This window comes from Liolophura sinensis, chromosome 7 (assembly GCF_032854445.1).
Source record: "Liolophura sinensis isolate JHLJ2023 chromosome 7, CUHK_Ljap_v2, whole genome shotgun sequence".
Taxonomy (NCBI): Eukaryota; Metazoa; Mollusca; class Polyplacophora; order Chitonida; family Chitonidae; genus Liolophura; species Liolophura sinensis.
This window is the reverse complement of record NC_088301.1, coordinates 44,690,602-44,713,875: the sequence shown is the minus strand read 5'-3', so window position 1 is coordinate 44,713,875 and position 23,274 is coordinate 44,690,602. Positions and strand designations below refer to the sequence as shown.

Here is a 23,274-nt window from a genome sequence, read left to right as displayed (position 1 = left end):
AGGGCGAAGGCGACCCAGACAGGACTAGCCGAGCGTCAGTACAAATATAATAGAGCGCGGTGTAGTCATCCAGGGCTAGGACGGCTACAGAAAGACTATAAAATAACTGCTTGAATGAAACCAAGCAACATTTGAGCAACACTTTTTGGAACTCTTGATCATTCTATACTTGTAACATGTCCCTAGGCTTATCACAATATCTGCTTTAAGTTCTAGTTAGAAAATATTACGGTCTTATGTTGTTGTTGCAGCTGAAACAAATCATGAGGATTGAACATGGCATAAGAACTAATGCAATCAGATATCATCCACAATTCACAACGAAAGTGGAAAGATTCCTTTTTCACAAGTCACATTAACATAATATTCTTAACAATATCTATCTACCTGTCCGAAACAAGCTGGACGAAAGCTTGTAATCATTTTTCGTTAGTGGTGTTTTGATGTCTGCGCACAGTATCGTTGTTTGAATATTTGCGCAATTTTTTGACGCAGGCCAATCAAATCTTAGAAATGCGTCTGTGCCTCGTAAATTTCATCCTAGGACAATAATCTCCCTGAAATTAACTTTCTCAACGGACGCTTAGCTGTGGGCAAACTGGCAGGTACCTAAGCTCAAAAATGCCCATTTTTAACGTGGATATGTCTGTTATAACTTTATTTATGTATTTATTCATTTACTTAGCATACCTTATTCATTGTCCCTATATTACTTCTGTCAATTTTAACCTTAATGGAATTCCACAATACATATATACTGAGACTAATATAACAGATAAATGTTCTATTAGTCCCACATATATAGAGTAATAATAATTTTAAACGTTCTATAATTTATTGCTTTATCATAATACTTTCTGAATTTTACTAGTACTACCATCATGGTTGTAAAGCTAAAATGTATAGCACAGTAACTTTCTGTAAGCTTTTAATTTGATTTGAAAAATGATTTGTGACTATTTTTGGGTCATGCCTTGCTCTGCTCATTTTTCTCTCACCTTAATTCTTACCAACACACTATTAGTGAAATATTATTGAGTACGGCATAAAGTAACAATCAAAAACAAAACATAAACTTGGAAAACAATTTTATTTAGACAAGTCTCCTCCTAGGTCCTGAAGAGGGTCCTGTCAGTATTCTGATATCTGCAAAATCAAGGAAACTTATTTCAACCAGTAAACAATTAAAGTAAATTTGATCTTTATTTCATGTACTTTTTATTTAATCGAAACCATATTCATGTTGGCCATTGAATATTTATGTCTCTAATTCGCCCAAGGTAGGCCTATATGAAAGCCTGTGGATACGCTTGCATGAAAGATCCTACGGATTTTTTTAAACCAGGGGACCAACACTTATCGGTGATTTTTCTTTGATGTCATGATGCATTGTTATATCCATCAGATTTGTATATAGCACATAAGAGTATCTAGAAGAACATTACTGTGCATGGTAGTACATCACGATATTGTATTTGTAATATATAAATGACCGGAAGTGAAAAGCAAAGATTGAATATTCATGAGATGGACTGTCGGATTTTGATCGCTTGCTGCTGATGTTGGAAGGATGGGATGCCGGGGAGGAGAGCAAAGGAGACTGGGCGTTTTCGTTTGAAAATGTGATTTTGTTGAAAGACATATTTCGGGGTAGGCCAAGAACACGTGATGGGCGTGGGCGATAATGTTAACAGACGATAAATTTTAAAGACAATCAGGACAAGGAGCTAAAGCGAACGCGAAGTGGTTGAGTACAGATTCCCAATGATTGCCTGGCTTTCATTGAAGATTGTCCAGTTTTCGTGTGGTGAGTTCATCACCAACTTTTAACGTGCAAATGTTTTTTGGTGGCGTAGAAAAAGTATAAAAACTGAGTCAAGGAATATCTAACGCACGAGCCCATTTAAATTTTTTAGATTATCATGACTGTTAGTGCATATGAATACCGTAACATATTTAGGTTTCATGGAGTTCATTTGAAATTAGAGGTCACCACAAATTTGTAAGGCAAATAAGGTCTTCCAATATTTTTAAAAGGTCCCAAAAACAGTATCCAAACAACAATGCACGGACAGTCACAAACCTATTCTCGTTCACCTACCAAACATGATGCATCTACTCAAAGTCCAAAGCATAAAGGTGGCACACAGAGCCACCACTCAGGGAGTGCACTTTCAACACTGCTGGGACAGCCAGTACCTCAAAGTGCTTCCATGTCCAGATCTATTCCTACGGCAAGGACTCGTCGTACAGGGGGCTCAAGTAGCGCTGGCGGTAGTGCCTCAAGCAGCCGCCAAGGAAGCCGTGCCAACAGTCCTTTAGATCTACCCATGGAGACATTGCAGTCGCTGAGTGCAGTGTACAATCTAGGACAGGGAACATACCTGGAACCTGGATATGCCACAAGCCCAATCCCTTCTCCTTCCAGCAGGAGCCCGTATCAAAGCCCTACCCACAGCAGTAGATCCAACAGCACAGCAAGCATGAAGAATCTGGTAAGGGATCGTTCAGCTGATCGTTTGTCTGAAAGAGAAGCCCTTTTCTTGCAACAAGAGCGAAATAGTACAGCATCGCTGGATAGACATGGATACGTGCGTGAGAGTTTACCTCGTGAAAGACGTGGAGCCGCTCTACGTGATCGTTCTTTGGACCGTGACTACCCCTATATGGGGGCGAGATCTTTGGAACGCGACTATGCCCATCACAAAGTCAGCCGATCAAGGTCTATAGAGCAGGAGTCAACTTTAGAGCAGCAACTTAGTCAACTTAGTCAACTTTCAACAAGTCTACCATCAAAGTCTCAGGCTGAACTGAACAGTATGCTTCACCCATCATCACACAGGGATCTTGATGCTCGTTTAGGGGTCCATGAACTCCAGGCACAACTATCTGATGCTAATCGGGAAAGTGCAAACTTAATGAGGGACTTGGATGCTACCAAAGAAAAACTCAGCTCCTGTATGAACAGTATTAAAACTTTTTGGAGTCCTGAACTAAAAAAAGAAAGAACGTTAAGGAAAGAGGAAAACTCCAAATATAATACTCTGAATGAACAGTATAAAGTGGCTCAAGCAGAGATTCAGGTAATGTAAATTTTTTTTCACTGTAAACCAGCAGTTAATATAATCAATTTTCACTCATGCTGTCAACTGCAGAAAATGTTTTCATATAGGTACATGTATCATTGAATGATACGTGTAATGGATGTACTTTAATTGAGCTGTATGTGGTAATTCATTATTTATTTGTTTATATGATTGCTGACTAATGCAGTATTGAAGCATATTTCAGGTAGTTGCATGTGCTTCATATATATGATGATGATCATGTTTATGGGTGACAGAATCCAGAACATCCGGATCTGGCTATCATTCTTTGCAAAAAACATCTTGACAATGCAGACAGCAGTGGCAACCTCATTGGTTCAGAGGCTTATCGGTGAAAGGAAGAATAATAGTTTTAAGTTTGGACAAGATACATGTGGATATAGTGCTGATGCTCTCCTATTGATATGCTGATGGACGGAGTGCTGCAGCGAAATTGGGCAGGTAACCTATATGTACATGTAAATGTTCAACCACAAATAATTTGTCAAACATAACGGAGAAAGTGTATTATTCAATAAAATGGCTTGTTTTCAATGTAAGCTATGTCTTGCACTGCCTTCAAGGTCACCACCTTTTACAGTTATCCAAAAAACCTTACAAAAGATATGTAGCTAATATTTCTGCAACAGGCATTAGCCATATTGCCTCATTTTGGATTTTGACTGCTTAAGTGGACCTGCCCAATTTTGCTAACTGTCACTTAGTTGCGCTCCATCATTCAGCATATCAACAGGAGAGGTATAGTACTGTATCTATAGCGAGCAAGCACCCTTCCATTCTCCCACCCACAGCCTTGTCTGTCTTTATTTTCCAAAGGAGAAATTATTAGTATTCTTATACATATATGGGTGTTAACAATATGCAGTAGTAAACATGAAGTTTACATTAATTTTGTCTATTTGAACCATGTCTTGTACTTGATTGTATGTGTTCTATGTCTTATATATCTTCATTTAAACCTGTACAATGCATCTGTTCATCTTATGATGTATATTGTATGTATATCAAGGGACGGCATGATATTTATGAATAGATACATGCACCATACTTATAGTATGAGAGTCACTAGATTGTCATGACCTTTTCAAATTGTGCATGTAATAAATAGTAGCATTCCACAAGTTATTCCACAATCCACTTTCCAAATTAGATATTTGTATCCCTGTATTGTGCTGGTCACCACCATGCATCAGTCAGTGTTGAAGATAATAGCATTACATACCCTGTTGAATCTGGGTCAGTTTGGTAGATTTAGTCAGACCTGTATATGTGCATGCACATCATCATGGGACTGTCAGTTTGGGATAAACCTGCCTGTTTATTTGACATTTTATATTGGCACATGACCTTATCTGAGAGTATTGTCTAGAAATGGTTTTGTTTAGGCAGATGTTGCTAGATTAGTGTGATGAAGTTACACAATATGTGCAGGGAATCGAACCTCAAGTGGTGTTATATACATGTATCTGTGTGAAAGCACATGTATGACAGAAGAGATTTAAACTGTAAGACCTAGGCTTTTGAAGGCTAGTGACATTTAATATCTGTAGTATTTCTATTCTTTCTATACATGTAGCTACATGTAACTAAGCTTAAAACCATCTGTGGATTGTAACATTATACGTGTTCTAAGGAAGTTTTAAAGGCTTTAAAAGTAGCACTGAATAGTCTACATGTACCTCAAAGCTTAAAATTTTTTGAAAAAAAGACTTGACATAGTAACTGTTTGTATTAAACATTAAGTGGCCAGAATACTGCTGTGTTATATTTTGACACCATCATGCTTCAAACAAGGTTTTGAAGACGCTACATGTACATGTATATTGTGTCAAAATAAACGTTAATATTTCCTTGTTTGGCAAGCCTAAGCTGATAATGTTGTGTCGCTTGTCTACATTTAACATCTTTCAATCCTGCAAGACATAAATATCATAGGGAAAGATGGCATGTCATGTCAACATGTATGTTTTGGATGGGAGGGTGTTTCATCTTCCTATCAGATGACTTGAGGACAACAAACACATGTGGATAAAAATACACTTACGCTAGATGTAGTTATGGATGAAAGTATGTGCTCTATTCATACAGCACCTTTTACATACAATGTACATGTACATGTAAAAACGCTGACTTCTCATAGCACGTGTTACAGAGTATGAATTGGCGTATTGTTACTTTGCATGCAACTGTGAGTATTTACATTTATGTACCCTTGATTGTTATTTGAACACTCAGTGAAAACATTGTCTAAAATTCTGTGTTTGTAAGACTTTGTCAGTTTTGATATTCAAAATAAATATTTCTGTGAGCATCTTATTTTCAAATTACTTAAAATGTTTGCATTTGCATAATGATTTGGTTCAGTTCCATTCCTGATTATATTAAGCCACATGTGTTGTATATTGTGTATGTAGCCAGTATTGGTTCTTTTTACACTTTGGCAGTTCAAACCACCACTTTCCGATACAGGTAAATGTACATCATCGTATACCTGACTCCTAAGTATTGACTCATTACCCTGCAGCATTGTACAAATCATTGAAAAATTCACCTCATGTTCTGTGAGTCATGCAGCCAATAATGGATTATGCTGTCTTCAGAAAACTAGGCATTATTGGATAAGGTCACTAGTTAGGCTTGCATGTAAATCTGCACCTGCCTTGATTTGCATGAAGACCTGACACACCTCATTTCTCTGGACTTAAATGACAGGTATAAATTAGGCATCCATTACATTGTAATCTTCTTTTTATTATTCAAGTTTATTTGCAGGGTTAGGTTTCCCAGAGATGCTTAAAATTGGACACACCGTGCACTTTTAAGTTTTACTTTGGCTAAAACCCTGCTTTTACCTTGAAAACTGGCACCAAGAGAGATATGAAAGTAATTTAAAACTGATTTGCTAGGGCCTGCCAGCAACGTTGACTTGGATTTTATTTCAAAAAAATTATTTTGTAATTATTCTTACTGTCATATTTATATTTTTTTTATTTTGTTATATGATTTGAATTATCAGTTTTATCTTGGTTTGTTTAATTTTTTTATCTTTGATTTTATTGTTTTTTTTCACACTGTTTTATTATTCTTTTCATATAATAACTTTATAGCAAATATTAGGACGATTTTTCCATTATTTCTCTTTTTTTTTTTTGTCAACACTAGGCCACCAAAATAAATGTACATAAGCGATGGCTTGAACCCCAGTTTACAGTCAGGGAAAACATTGACCTGTGCAATCAGGGCGAAGCTGATCCATGACCTGCCTCATTTAGGTGGTGGGCACTGGTGGCAGACAGACAAGGCATATATTTTTCATTGATCAGTTTCATCCTGTCTACTATATTAGGGGCAGTAATTTGTGTCGCAAACTGTTGCACACCACTTCTCAGCATACATATACTGAAAGCTTACAGACCAAGACAGATCAGATTCATAATTTACCAGTCCACTCTATCTGGATTTTTGTCATTTGCCTAATAAAGAGATAATGTTTGACGTCTACCACATGCAGCAGTTTCGAAATGTGTTGATGTTAGTGGATTTTGTTAATCATATGATAATACATGTACACATACATGAAACTTTTATTTCCTTTTTGAAGCTACAGATCTGCATTTGGTGACCAAAAATAGTGGACGTAAAAAGTACCATATGTATATGGTGATTTATGTATTGGTTGTTTGAAATACTCTGTGCTCTATAATTTATACATGTACTATGGTGACCAGGAACACGATATAAACCACTTACATTTGAAAGGTTACCAACAAACTTTTCTACGCCCAAGGAGCTTCATTGGCCACTTATTGCCACCAAAAACCCCGAATACTTAGAGCCGTTAAATCTGCAAATTTCCTGTCCAAGACCAGAGTTGAACCTGCACCTCATATGTCCTAGTCTATTTAATTGATTCCTAATCACAAAGGTGCTTTTTATGGGAAAAAAGTTGTACATAGATTACCCTTAGTAAGTAAGTAGTTGTGTGGATAACGTAAGTTCAAATTGTCATGCTTATTTCACACACTGACCTCAGATGACAAGAGCTACAGTAATACATCTGCATAATATCATCATATCATCAGACAGAGCCTCCTAAACACTAAATATACTAGTTATTAATGAAACATACACATGTTTTAACTTGATTAGGATTTCAAAATTTGGACGCTAAAACATTAGATGTACTGTGCCCAGGACAACATCTTTTTTTGTTCTGTCAGCAGAAACATACTGTGAACATGTAAGGAGGTATACGTGAATATTGCATCTGCAGTTTTGTGCACACAAGTGAATTGTTTTTGACTTTTATATACAGATTTTGTTGAAGAAAATCCAAGTGTCACTGAATTAAGTGAATTAAATATCTGTAGGAAAAATTTTGATTATTTAGAAAAGTTAAGTTTCTGTTTGGCTTTTGGACATTGTAACATGTTGTCACATGGTTTGCCCATGTGATTATCTACACTGCACACAAGTACTGGGTTCATAGCCACTAGGTGAGTAAGAATGTGATCACAGTTTTTGACTGGGAACTGTGGGTGTTGCAGATTATGTGCATATGTACATGTAGATGGCTGTGAACACACTATCAGACCCAGTTTGAGACCTGTGTTAGAGCTTGGGACATGTATGTCTCTGCCCACAATGTTGAGTGGAAATAAGAACCACCTGGTCCCAGAACTCCCACATGCAAGTCATCAAACCAGATGCTAACTTTTGTGAGGTTCAGCTTGCATCAGCTCCACTGGGGCAGCTTAAGACTTAAATATCTCTGTTGGGTGTCCTAATCAGAGAGTGGAATATTCAAATAAATTATCCACTGTCAGAACTCTGGACACAATTGAATGTACTTTGCTGGACATGGGGGATATGTGGATATATGATGTGTCAGTGAGAGGTTCTTGGCTGGCGAAGGAGCTTAAGCACTGGATTGCTTTGACTGTCCGGCTTTTTGTGGTCTTGTCCAATGCTCTTTGCTGTTTGGCAGGTTGAGGGCAGAACTCCCTGTAATGCACCCTGAATATAGATATATTGGCCATAGTGGCACTGGGATATAAAACCAAAGTGTCACTTTAAACTTCAAGGCTTTAGAGAAGTAATCATCATTTTGTACATCCCTGCCATGGACAGGCAATTTGTAGATTCATTCGTTCCCACTGTTCTTCATGAGATCTTTGGTGACAATACTGTTTGTGGTCATATATGCTCATATTACAGATTATGCAGTCTAAAGTTGGTTGAAGACGACAAACACATAATGTACAAGTACGTTATTATTGTGGGTTAAGGTTTTAGCTAGACCAGCAAACCAGATTAGCTTTTTGCATGTCCATTATTCTTGATTTGATTTAAAACACCATTAGTCTAAAATTCTGAAGGTGATTCCACCTTTCCTTCTGATTATTAATAGACTTAAACCTTTTTATTGCTATACACTCTGACAATTTGTGTAAAACGTGTTTTAAAATTAATTTGTCATCATATTTCAGAAAAGATAGTACTATACATTTGCACCATTTTGTCAAGACAATTTTGAAGAATATTGTGTCCATTTGCTCTAATAATCCTTGTCAAAAAACATGATTGTTAATTAACATTGATTGTTATACAAAATGTATGTTTTATGCAAGTTTCCAATCTACACAGACATTAGTTCATATAATCAGATATTACATCATAACATGTATAAATGTATGCACATATGTTTGCTTTGAACCATTCATATTCTGTTGTAATGGTGACTAATACTGTAGTATATGACTATACCGGTATGGAAATATATGTATGTCTGTACTGGTATGGAAAGTATTAAAAGCAGGTTTTCATTTCTAGCCTAAAAATTATGCTCATAAAAATGCACTGTACAACATGAAATGCACTGTACAACAAATTGTTAAATATTTGTAGAATAGTATGGATGTATGTGAAAACACCAGCCCACCCCTTATTATCCAATTTGTCAACTGGGTGATACAGTTTGACCCTGGAATGCAGTGTTTCCTTAAAAACATAATATATGCATCAGCCAACATCTGTTTGTAGTTCATTGATTGAGGCGATGCTTATTTTAGATCAGAAATGAGATGTGGTAATGAGCAGTAAGGAGTTATCCTGGTGTGCATGCACACACATATAAGACCGCCTGGAGTTGCTTGTGTGCCATATGCCCATTTAAAATAAACATTTGTCAGAAAGGTTCAGATGGCCTCATGTTGTGTCTTTATGCACTGTGAAATGTACAACCTGCTCTGTTGCTGATATAAATGTACAGTGTATAAAGCCACCTCAGTGAATTGCCAGAAACTTACACTTTACCAGTGGTCATGCCTAAACCCAGGCCTGTTATGGTAGACCTCTCCAGTCATCCCATCCTTCATCAGACTCACTGGCTCGCGAAAGAACCCTGGCCTGACTACTGCAACAAACATCATGCCTAGGAAACCACACACCTTTTTGGAGGAGCATGGTGCAGCCATGCTGTACACATATTTTGCTCCAAGAGACTTGCTCCATAAAGCCAACTTTAGATGTTTGACTGCAGTTACAAATGAAGTGGCTTTGGATGTACTTTTTAGTGGTCTTTCCACTGTTACTTGCTCCATTTCTTTGGGATTATTTTTTACATCATTATAAAGCATCCATTGTTGCATTTATATGGTTAAGCCACTAAATTGACTAAGTTTTCAATGTGCCAGTATAGTCAACTGAAATGAGAACTAAAACATTATAAATCTGAGACACATTGAAAGTGAAAGAGCCATGGACCTTATAAATACATATGTGTAACACACAGGAATTAATAAAAGGCTAAGGGATACTAAATAACATTCATGTAGTGCACCTGCTGTGCATTCTTCTTGTATGTCTATAAGATTTCCAGGCATAGGCATTGGAACAAATTGTCTCTCTGCATTCACATGAAGCTTTTGTCCTGGTCTGAGAATTAGCCTGTTATCCCCGGGGGCAGCAGTATAGGGTGTTTGCTCGGGCTGTGAAGAAATGAAACACAGGGCCACTGCCTTATTGTTGTGAGCAGAGTCAGCAAGGTATACATGCACCTAACCAAACCAAAGGCTTATCGATTCTAGTGGTCGGAACAGCTTTAAACTGTTGGCAGGACACCACTTTCATACGTCACAGAGCATCATACGTGTACATGTAGTAATAAGGTTGTACATATGCAACAAATATACATGTAGTTAGCTTGCATCACTTGCGAATTTTCGTGAAACCTTAATTTGTCAGTGCGGTGCATACTGATTTTAGGTAACCCATGCTCTTTACGCAGGGAAAATCAGTTCTTGGTGTGTTCGGGTGAGGCCAGCTTTATCAGAAAACAGATATATGCCGTATGAGTGAATGTCTCATCTGGTATGGGTGGGCTTCATTATTTTCAAGAGGTCATTGTGCATCAGACCATTTTTACACTCACCCTGGCCGGATTTTCTGTCTGTATTATCAATTTCCCTCCCCAGGTCATTCAGATTTGTTTTGGACATATCAGGAATTACTGGATTTTTGGTAATGTAATCTGGTGTATCTAAAGTTCATCTTGTGATAGCCATGGTTTGTTCTGGCTGTTCCATCAGTACAGAAATCTGGATAAGCTGGGAGAGGCTGATAACAACACCCACACCAGCTTGACCAGTAGTCAAATATCAATACTTGACAACAAGCTGTGGCCGATAGCCTAGAAGACACTTTGCATGTGTGCCTTATTATGTGTGGTTCTTATCAGTTCTACATGTACAAGTGGCCTGGCAGCAGCTTTGGGTCAATCTGGACCAACCTAATAGTTTAATACTGACATTGATACTGCGTATCATGTGATACAGATTACACATGCCATCTGTCCATCAAAGGCTCAACAACCTACATATTGCTGCTATGAAAGAATTTTGGTGTACTATGTAGCTTTTTGATTATTTTATGATGGAGCAATTCTTAACAATTCTAACAAGTTTACATGTTACAAAGATGTACATTATTATTATCTATAGTATTATCTACTCTGTGAACTTCAGTTATTGTTTCAGGTATGGATGAGTGTTAGGACAGTATAATTTTGAAAGAAAAGGGTATATGCATTGTACATGTATTTGTTTTCCTGGTTTCAAGAAAAGTTACAGTGTGATAGTGTTATATTTAGCCATTGTATTAATGATACACTGTGGGATTGTATATGTGATAGGGTTGAAATGCTCTGACCAGATGTCCAGATAGTTAGAAATAATATCATTGCAGATGCCAAAATCTGCAATGTGCCAGTAAAGACACATGTGCATGTACATGGTGGTACATGTTGCAAGTAAAAGTACAGACTTGTCAGTACAAACAAGTTATCAAACTGGTCTAGACATTGTTGGCAGACTGGGGTCCATGTGGTCTTCTTAGTCTGTATTCTGTAACTGCATGTATGTGCGGATGTACAAGTCATCAGTGGGAATACAAGACCCTTCACACCAAAACACAAGGATCAAGTTTCCTGTGACTGACACCAAACAGACAGGTTGTTAGCATAAGGGTAAATTGGCCCTACACTTGAACCCTGTCAGCCACACTTGTTGATGGGTGTAATGGCTTCAGAAGAAACACCTCTGTCAGATCTAGGCTATGCTCATTGCTTTTACATGATGCAGGTTGATGGTGACAGAAAATCTAGTAATGTGCACATTTTTGTCGATAAAATCTAGTTTTTACACATAGACTCTGCAGGGTATGTTTGTATTTCTGATATTAACACTTCTGCTGAACACTGATTTTTTTATTATTGGAATAAATAACAGGTCATTATGTGAATTAAATGTGAATTCAAATTTACTCTATGAATCAATTATGAACTCTTCACTTTCAAACATGTGTTTTGAGAGTGCCAAGGAGTATTTGTATCCAGAAAAAACATTCGGCAAAATGAAATCTCTTTGAAGTGTTCCACTGTCAGAAAAGATAGGTTTGATAAGCCAAAACAAAAACATTTTATGGAAAAAAAAAATGAAGAATAGTGAAGACAAAACCAATAAGCACCTCTGATTGGCTGTCTGTGTCCAAGAAATGACTAATGGTGAACATGGTCAAAGAACATTCTAATTTTTTGTACTGCAGGTAGTTAAGATGTACAATTTGTGATACATTAGAATAAACACGAGTTATTTCTTGCTATGGCATATTGCAGTAAAAGTGGTAATGTTGATGAGATGTGTAAACCACTCACACTGCCATCTGTGTCATAGCAAGAAATTATATATTTCTAAATGACACAATTATTAGATTGTATTCAACTTTTTATTCTGTAAGATATGTAAATTGTTCATAAATCTAGAAAGGAACCAATGCAAGATTCTTGTACATTGTATTTTAGTATTTTATTAAAAATGTTTTCTCAGATTTTAGAATGTGTACATGGAATGAATAGGTATACTTGCAGGCCAGTTATCTCCACAACGATACATGTAGGTTAGAAATCCCAAAATTCTAGCCTGTGGAAATAGTCAATCGGTTATGGCTTTGGCTGAAGATTTCAGGCAGATTCGTGCAGAACTTAATAGGGTCCGTTGCAAAATCAATCTCTGTCAATACTTTGAGGCCGATTTGTGTAAAATGAGGCGAAGCCGGTAAGATGTCAATAGGAGACTTATCACGGGATCCTATCTGATTACCTCTAGGCGAAACGACCGCTGCAGTTATTTTACCACCCTCCCCTAAGATGACCTGATTGTTCCTTTACCACTTTTGTTTTAGAAGTCATGTACATGTACCTGTATACATGTAGGTACATGTAATATAATGAAATTACCAGGCCAGTTGAATGAATGGTGGGGCTCATACTAGTATAGGACTATAGCATAAATTATGGCACTAGAGGTAAAAATTTTTTTTTTTTTCTGATAAATTACATTTAAGTTAAAGTTTATTTTTTTCTCTGATAAATACCAACTTAGCATGCAAATTTGGAATTAGGTTCAGCACATGTACATGCATGTATACCAATGCTCCATTCCACTCACTATCAATAATACTTCAGATGTATACTAGATTTGATGTAGATATCAATGAAATACTATACGTGTACATGTATTGGCATATTTATAATTGTGGGTGATAATATTGTGGCAGAGGTGATTTGATGTGTATCAGTGGACATATAGTATATGTAATTGGAGGTCCTCTGTTGAATGCGTTTGTCAGTCTCAAATGGACATGTTCTCGTTTTCCAAATTTCTCAGTAAATAGACAGTAATGGTGATATTGAGTAATTTGGAGGGTAATTGCTTCCGATATTGACATCTCCCATATGCCTTAATGAAATCTACCATCTCCGTGTACGTGTATAGCTCAAGGCACTTTCCTGAAAGTCACAAATTGAAGTACAGTTAGCAAGGATCTGTACTGTATGAGCAGAGTTCATGTAGTAAACCCCATGTGTGTATACATGTACATGTCATGAACATGGGAAAACATATATTTACAGAGCTGGGTAAATTGTAATACAGACCTGTATTTTATGTCACAAGGATTTGGAATGATTAAGGAATACTGGGCAGGGATAAAGTACAACAAGGGGCATGAAGCGTGGATGGATGTGGTGGTCACTCTTGATGGCTTTAGCTTACAAAGCCTTTGAACAAAATTGAAAATGAGATAAATTACACCACACTCAGCCATGATTTTAATTCTGATCTCCTACAGAAATACTTATACAGTCATCAGTTTGCTTCACAGTGTCTTGTATTGTGCAAACTCCATTAGTTTCTTGTGTCGTTATACTGAAATTTCATGAAATCTGTAATGAGCTCATTGAACAAAGATGCAAATCTGTGAAGGAAGAAATTGGCTGACCAATAATTTTGCCTTATCAGAGCATTGCTGATTTGCATCTAGTTCGAGATTTTATAGTTACATACATGTGTAACATGTAATATGTCTAATAAACATTTAACTAATAAATGCTTGGGTGAGACGAGATTCAGTTGGTATATATTTATTTGATTGTGGTTATATATTGTGTATGTACACATGTACTGAATACTTTAGAAATTTACATGTACTGTACATGTTCATTTATACAAGTACCTGCCTTCTATTATGTCTTGGTTTGGCATGATTTAATGTATGCATATACCCGATAACGTGTACATGTACTGCACATTAATGAAGTGTTCAGTTAAACTTTACGAAAAGCAAGACAGAATGTGTGTTTATTTTCTTCTGATGTTCCTAAATTATTCAAACAGACACCCATCCGGCCCATCTTCTTGTCAGGTATTTGTCAGCTATGTGTACATGCACATATACTTGTACATGTACTTGGTAATTATCTTCATGTGCATGTATACATGTATATAGCAAAACCAAATAGACTGTGTACATAATACAGTTTTAAGCGTGAGAGTATGTAACATACATGTACATCTATATGCTCTAAGACCACTATATTCCTTGTGCAAGAATGCAAATGTACAGGTGCATGTATGCATAGCCATTGTTCAAGGGGTAGAAATGTTTTTAAATACCGTCTGTCCCAGAGACAGGTAGAATTTTTTTGTACCTCTCACCTACATGTATATACCTGGCCCCATCAATATGACTTTTAGAAAGTCTATGATCTCTGCTAGCTCTACCGATCGCCATTGTCACATTTTGCGAACATATAATTTCAGTTTTGTGAAATTTTCTGTCAACATTGCCACCTTGGCAAAGTACTGTCAGCCTACCGTGTTACAAGAATATTTGGTTTCATTAGCATTTCCCTTTATGTTCAATATTCTGTCCATACTGAGAATTCTGTTGATCAACAAAAGCAGACTTACTTGCAAGATTTCAGTCTGTACTTGTGTATGCATACGCTTCCCATTCAAGGAAAACAATTGAGGAAAAGCATCCGGTCTGTGTGCATTTAGATTTATATGTGGTTTGAGTTGCTCCCCTTCACACCTGTGATGCCATGCGTAGTCCTCGAGCGAGAAATGTTAACAAGGCGGCCCTAAAACAGTACACTTTTGGGCGATAGGAAGGGCCTAGGGCCTAAGGAAAACGGCTTTTTGCAGATCTAGTTTTGCCGTAGCAATGATTACTGAAGGGCGTTCTTCAGTGCTGAAGTACTTGCAACAATGTTTTGATTATGGGAACTCCAAGTAAATATACAGACTTCACAAACATATACATGTATGGATATTGACTTATTGTAAACTTATTGAGCCTAACTGTCACTGTGACAGGTGATTTTTTTTGTGACCTGTCACCGACAGGTAGACAGGCGTTATTACGACCCCTGTAGGTACATGCCTAAGTGAAAATGTATGAATATACATTGTATGTGACATGCACCTGTCCTGTTATTACTGTCTGACACCGGTGTACTGTATCTCAATGCCATTTTTCAATGCCTTGCCGCCTGTCACCTCTGGTGGTCCATGTAGCTGTCATTCAGGCCACCTCCAGTAATGAACCTGCCTGACAGCCTCTCTATCCCTTATTAAAAGTGGAAATATGTGTCTTGTGTATGTGCATGTATAGATTGTCCATGGTTGGTCTTAGCTTGTGATTTCTGAATGAGGCCTGAGCAAATTCAGGAAAGTCTCTCAGGATTTTAAATATTTTTTGTTTGTGTGTTAAATTAGAGAGGACTGAGACACGTAATATTTTTGTAATCAGGACTGACCCCCCCTGTAGTGTGATAGCACAGACCACTTTGAGAAACAAGCACCTGTTGGCATACAGTTTTAATATTGGGTTTATCATTGCATGCTGGTTAGAAGCCTAGGGTGGTAGTAGCTCAGTTCCAGTTTGCTGTAGGCAAGTTATTAAATCCCAGAAAAATGATAGTCAATTGGATTTGTAAATGTAACTCATTGTGTGTGGGTTGGTTTCTATGACATTTGCTTGCTTTGGGATGGGACATAATGTGGTTCCTGATTCGTTTGGAACAGTGCCAGGTTGTCCATTCATGCGGGGTGTTCATGTACATGTATGTAAGTGTCTTCAAGCAGCTTTACAGTCACTTAAGTTAATATACATGTGTAATGCTACAATATTTACTGCCAGCAGTACACCCCACAAGCCCCACACCCTTTCCTTATGTCAACTAAGAAGAGCACACCACAGTTTGTGCCTTGTTTTGTTTTTATGTTCTAAATTTTGTGAAATGCAATGACAAATCCTTGACTGGGATTTTTGAAATATGAAATAAGTTAGCCAGCATGACATTATTTACCAATCAATAATGTAAGAACTGTGTTGCTGGAACATTAACAGCAGTGTTTCTCTGCAAAGTAGGTGATGTTTTAATTAACTTTTGTCTTATTGTTAGGTCATATTGTATCTGTTACATCATGAGGTTTTCCCCACGCTCGAGTACCATACATGACAGTGGTAAAGAGAGTACATGCCTTATAAATTCACATGCTGGAGGGCACAGAAATTTGCGCTCTGAATATGTGAATTTTTTTGACCATTGTAAGTTGCACCAGCCTCCTGATTTTCCATACTATTTATGTAGTAAATTTGTCAATTTCAAACTCAAAACTTTGGCATGGTACCAGACCAAACCACCACTTTCAACTTGCACTTTTCTCCACAACATATCAAAAAATCAACCTAGCATGACCGTCATAGCTTTTTGTTACCTTGTTCGATGTTAACCCTATTGCGGTAGGGGGAGGTGTTAGGGTTGTAGTAAGACTGGAGGCAAAGTTTTCCAAAACAGACAAAATTCTGATATATTTTAAATAGGTGCAAAATATCAGTGCAGAAATTTATAGTGTAACAGCAACCTAAAACGCCTGTGTGGCAGTATTATGCAGTCGGTGTTCGTTCACTCTTTAGTTCGGAGGCAATTTTCGACTGAGTTGTCCCAATTGCACTTGTGTAACTTGTAATGGCTATCATCATATGAGTAACATACTATTTCAAACTTGATGCTGAATACACATTTACCCTGCATCATATAGAAAACTCTGTTTTCATTGACAAACATTGGTTATGGGCGACATGTATATTTCTGAATCCTGAAAGTTATGCCTTGATTTGTGTCTGTGGACGTTAACAGTGACAGTGTGATCCACAAAGAGACAAACATCATGACATCACGAAGGCTTGCTGATGTGACAACGTTGCATATTCACTTATACTTCAGATTTTGTACATACTACATGTACATACTTGAACATGCACAACATAAAATTTTGAAGCATCCCAAATGAGAGACGCTTGCATCCGAACATACTTATGTCAAAGCTCATGTCAAGACTTGCATCACAGTGGGGTTATTGTATGTGTTTAGCCACCTGTCAATCAAATCCATTGACCCAGGGAACAATAATCAGACAGCACTTGTACAAGAAAATTTATTAAAGTGAACATAAACTCTGCCACTGTATATACATAGAAAAATGATATAGGATACAGTTTTCATAGAAAAATATGTTAAAAATTCTATAAAGTTTTGAAAGTCGAGAAGATGAAGTTCAGCATTGGGGATATGGCACTGACGAACAATTCACTCCAAGGAGCCATATTCTACTCCCTTATGAACTTGGCCAATCACCATCACTGAAAGTGTCAGGGTATAAGTGGCTGTTAGGTAAAAAAAAATTGGATTTTGCAGTTAGTGTAAGTGTTAAACTGATGCATTTTGGACCACACATTTGTGAGCAGGGAACTGAGAACGGCTGCCTGTGTCACAAGGTTTACATGTTGGGCATGATACTGCAGTAACTTGCCTGGGTGAGCTGGCAAGAAAACCATCTGTGGAGAGTCATTGCTTGAAGAAAAATATTGTGACCTTGCATTTTTTTTCAATAACAAAGTCAGATTTATTACGAAAACATCTTCCCAAAATCTGAATGAAAGTGTTATCAATCAGAAGGTCCTGCTATGTTCGGTAAATTCCCTAAAGTGGCTACAGTCAGCTAGGCCAAATGCTTTCACCCATGCAGGACGAGGACGAGCAGAACCACTAAAACAGGACACTTGTGTCCACGAAAACCCTCAACCAAGTGCCAGACTAAAAGAAACATCAGTCCTTTGAACACAGAACAGAGCTGATATTCTTTGGTGGGATATTAAGCATCTTTGTTTGTGTTTTCCCAGTGTCACTGTTTAATACCAATGGTATGGGAGAGCTCCTAGGTTTTGTGACTTTTGTCACTCTAGATAGCTACATGTACAACATGGCAAAGTGGCGTCAACAAAATGAGTGGCTAGATACTGACAATTGTTTACTATACTACTTTAATTTGTTTAACTTTAGTGGCTGACTTTATGTTGACTTTAAGAAATTGATCATACATGAGGGAAACAAGTAGATATAAGCTAATTTGTTGCCCATATGTTTCACTCCCAGCTTTGAGTAGAAAGTTGGTCTTTTACAGAAGTTTAGGTGTGGTACGTGTAGTTGACAAGCAAATAAGACAGTAGAGAGGATGAAGGCAGGGTTATTTGAGGATTGCCCATTCTAAAATTTAGTTTTCTATGTTTACTGCACTAGAATGAACAACATAGATTAGATAAAAATTGGTAATTTAGTGCTTGTTGACGTGAAAGGAAACTACTGTTGAAGCTCTCATTTTTGAAGAAACATGTTTCAGTCTAGTTTTATGGTTATTCTTCAAGATAAATTTATCACAGAGTTTCAGTGTAGTTTTATGGTTATTCTTCAAGATAAATTTATCACAGAGTTAGTAAGTGACAAAAGATGGAAATAAATAAGGGGCTGTAACATGTCAGGAAATTATACACATTCATATCCATGTACATTCAAGTTCTAGTAGAACATGTAGTATTGTATAATGAAGCTGGTCTTTTCTAATGAAGTTGTTAGAATTTAATGATGTTTTTTGCATGTGGATCATACGATAGAAAAGCTGGTAAAAGATAGAAAAATACCAGCCTGATGGCCACAATAGTATTACAGCTGTATTTCTTTATCACTCCTATTAATTGTCACAGTGTGGCATATATTTTGAGTTTACCCTAAATGACCTAAAGTTTTGATCATAAAAGTGCATTGTTAGAGGCAAATAAATGTCATAAAATATTATTTTTGATGCTAAAACATTTTTCCAGTAGAATACCATTCTACCTTTCAAACAAACCTTAGAGCACCTTTCTAAAAATCTACAAAATTCCCAGAAATCCATAAAATAAGCAAGGTAGTCATTGACAAAATCTTAGGTTATTTAGGGCTTGTGTTTGTAGCAGTGTTACAATGTGCAGGCATTGTTGACATAAATGTATTCTTACATATTTTCACAGGTGAAAGCTTGTTGATTATGATGTGTTTTCTATATTTGTCTTTTCTTGCTAATTCCAGCGACTCTTGTCAAGAGTAAGGGAAATCGAGGAAAGTGGGGGTCATCAGAGCGGTAGTTTAAGTCGGCATAATGGAAGCCTGTCCAGCCAAATTTCGGACCCAGACCTCACAGATACTCTCAAACGAGACAAAGAGAAACAGATCAAAGAAATCAAAATCTTACGCAAGACTGTTGAGGAGATGGAGTTACGTATTGAAACACAGAAACAAACACTAAATGCAAGAGATGAAAGCATAAAGAAACTTCTAGAAATGCTCCAGAGCAAAGGGTTAGGGGTGAAGCAATTAGAGGATGACCGATTGCAGATGGAGAAACTTCGCACACAGGTTATTGAGGATGAACAGCGAATGAAGCACACAGATCGTGTTTTGACACAAAAGGAAAAGGAAATATCTGCCTTAAAAGATGTGAGTATGGAGGGCATGATGATTAGATGTATCAGTTAATTAAAGAACAATTGATTAAAATTGTCTCTCCCTTTTGTGCATTTAATTCAAGACTACAAGAATACATGTATTTATCCTCCTCAGCCCTAGGATTGAAGGTCTGTCAGCAAGCTGCGAATGGTCGTGGGTTTCCCCTGGACTCTGTCTAGTTTCTTCCCACCATAATGCTGGCAGCATTCGTATATATGAGATATTCTTGAGTGCGGCGTAAAACACATAAATAAATCAAATAAATAAATAAATAATGTATTTCTGTTGAACAGTTCAATCCTCTAGATACATTTATAAATAGCACACTCCAGAATAAATCATAGATGTTTTTAGTAAATTTTGGACATTTAACAAAATTAATTTATTTCCAGAAGCAGTTGTTTTCTTTCTGTTTGTTGGAGATATCACCAGGTACATGTACATACTGCACATGTGTAAATGTGTATTGAAAGCGTCAGCAAAATACTTCTTAAAATAAATAGTTCATGGATTCATGCATGAACATGGACAATAACATGTACATGAATTTTGTAATGTTGATGTTGACAATCTTTTTTTTTTGAATGTGCAGTATAGTAGTTGTCTGACAGATTGAAAGTTTGAAATTCATGGTGAATCTACAAAGATTTACATTTTTAAGTTAATGACAACTCCTCACACTTGCTACTGCTAAAGAAATATATTAGTTAGATTGTACTTCTATTAAAGAACAGAGTAGGATATATTTATTTCCAAGCCTATAAACAGCATTAGCATCAGGTCTTCATGTAAGTTTGTCAGTATAGCTGTACATGTAGTTCATCTGTATAAATGAAGATTTTCATCAAGCTATAGAAAAGTGAGCATCAGTAATAAATGTGCCCCCCAAATCTTCGAAACACAGCCAGTGATCACTTGTCCATATGCAATCCAAAGATCCTTGGTCCTTTAAACACTTTTATCAACACGGTTTCATCCTTGAGAACTATTAAGTATGTTTGCTAAGGAACTAGTAGATTTTGAGGACACAATTTCATAGTCATGATACAAAATGTCTTGGCACCCTTCCAGATTGTATTACTGGCTCAGAAGAGCGTGGAATACCCTGTGGATCAATACAAATATATTCTGATGTCTCTTCTCTGTGAATTTCTCTTCTCTTCTATGGTAGGAGCTTGCCAACGTTAGAGACAAGCTCCATGATGCTCAAATACAACTTCAGTCCCAGCCTGCCAACACTGCATCTATGCAAGCCATGCTGGAGGCCAAGGTGAGTGAATGATGGTTTGTGTGTGTTAACTATGCTTAATATATTACATACATTTATATGTAACCTCGTGTATCATTCAGATTTTTAATATGTAATAATGTAATTCAACTTGTCAAAGATTTGGGTTAAGCATCACCTGTGCTAGTGCTTGAAAGATGACAATTACATGATATTTAATCTATATTGATAGTTACTCATAAGTTAGTGAATATGAATCTACAAAAATGTAACATACAAGGATACACATAAGTGTACATGTATGCACAGTGATGGTTGATATGATAATATTGTGTTATTGTTGTAGTTTTGAAAAAACTTTGAACGTAATGCAGTGTAGATTGAATAGTGTGTGGCTGGTATGAGAACATTTTATGCGTTGGTGAACATTTTCAAATTGGCTTAACTTTACAACTAAGATTGGTTTTGCATTGAAGATGGCAATCTCCAAGCTTTTACAAATTGAGGTGAGGATAGCGTTGTAGCATTTGCACATATGTGATCAATTCCTTATACTTTCTGTAAGAAGAGTATGGCAGAATCAGTAGGCTGCATTTTAGACTTTCATTATTTATGTCTTGTGCAAGTTAATTTCTGCAAAGAAATTACATGTACATGTACATTGTATTTGTATGATCGTCCAAAAATGAGTGTACGTTAAGTGACATATGATTTTAAGACGTTTGTACAGTACATGTATGTTTGCATCTTTTGAAAATACGGTAAGTGGGTATGCATACTTCACTCCAGTTAAAATATCCATGTTTACATCTTATTTTCCATAGGTGCCCAAACTGGTGGACATTTGTTTTAGTTTAGTTTTTACTCGTATTGATATGTAAGCTTGTATATATGCACGTGTGCAGTATGTGCAGAGCGTAGAGTATGCGCAGTGATGTACAGTGTTTCTGCAGTTCCTATCGCTGCTGAATTCAGACTGGCACAAGCTGGCCTGATTATTGGTTTGGCCCTTATGAATGACTCGACTCAGAATCAGTAAATGTGCAGTACGTCTCTCGTGTAGAAGAGGAATGCCTGAATCTTACTTTGTATGTTCTAGTACAGTGGGTTTTGGGGGGTTTTGGGGGTAGTACGAACATACTTGTATGATTATTATAATGTGTAAATGTATTCAAGGTGTTAAAAAGAATTTTGTGGAACTTAACTCACAAGCATGTTTGAATTTGAATGCCAGATGTGTATAAAATAGTGAGAATTTTGTTTAAGCTGTTCACAGCTGTTCAGATTCTGGACCCAGTTGTTCAAAACTGGTTTAAGATTTAATACCAGATTTAAATTTACGTCAAGTCTTAAATTTTGTATTTAGCTTAAAAAAATTGTGTAACATTATATTAAGTATGAACTAAAACTGGTGCTGTTATACATGTACTCCATGTATAAAACGTGGAGAATTTCGTTTAAGCTGTTCACATTTAAGATTCTGGACCTGGTTATTCAAAACTGGTTTAAGATTTAAGACCGGATTTAAAACTAAGCCAAATCTTAAATTTTGTATTTAGCCTAAAAAAACTGGTGCTGTTATACTTTGACTTTAGGGGTCTGCATTGGCTGCTGAGTTTGGCTAAAGATTTAATATAAAGTATGACTTTATACCACCAGTATTAACTAATACACTTTCAAACAACTGGGTCAGGAAGAACAAATATGTGCAACAATATCCTAAGCATCTATTGGGATAGCGTACTAAATATCTTTGTAAAAAAGACTTAAAATTTGGTAATATCTGTATAATTATATCTATGAGGCGTAAATGTGTAAACAAAGTTGAGAACCTTCACTTACTGGAGAAAGCTATCACTGTATCCAAAGACATGTAAGACATTATACAAAGAAAGGCATGTATGAAGATTATATGATGAAGACAACATGCTAGCCTTAGTCAGAAGTTACGAGAAACATTTATACAGCATATAACATTTACCCTAGAGATACATTTAATAGTTGAGAAGACAGTAGACTGTCATAAAATATCAGCTCCTCATCAAAACTTACATAATTGCAAACGCGTGGGAGTATTTGATGCATGAATTTATGGCACATCACAGTTTTATATGGATTGTGTATAGAATATGTGGCTGATAAAAGCAGGCCATCTTTGATGCGACTAGTTTTGACAGTAATTATTCACCTATCAAACGAAATTGTGCATGGTT

General features: G+C 36.7%; 2 protein-coding genes across 2 annotated transcripts in view; one reads left to right on the top strand and one right to left on the bottom strand.

Moving 5' to 3' along the window:
• The window catches only part of LOC135471666 (DNA repair protein RAD52 homolog), a 6,663-nt gene extending 6,213 nt beyond the window's left edge, over positions 1 to 450 (bottom strand). Inside the window, 1 exon segment of the mRNA XM_064750978.1 lies at positions 388 to 450. Within this exon segment, the coding sequence (XP_064607048.1) occupies positions 388 to 423 (36 nt within the window). The 5' untranslated portion in view covers positions 424 to 450.
• A 1,117-nt stretch (positions 451 to 1,567) lies between these two features.
• LOC135470951 (ELKS/Rab6-interacting/CAST family member 1-like) overlaps positions 1,568 to 23,274 on the top strand; it is a 42,365-nt gene continuing 20,658 nt past the window's right edge. The window contains 3 exon segments of the mRNA XM_064750001.1: positions 1,568 to 3,083; positions 19,417 to 19,824; positions 21,005 to 21,103. Of these exon segments, the coding sequence (XP_064606071.1) occupies positions 2,064 to 3,083; positions 19,417 to 19,824; positions 21,005 to 21,103 (1,527 nt within the window). The 5' untranslated portion in view covers positions 1,568 to 2,063.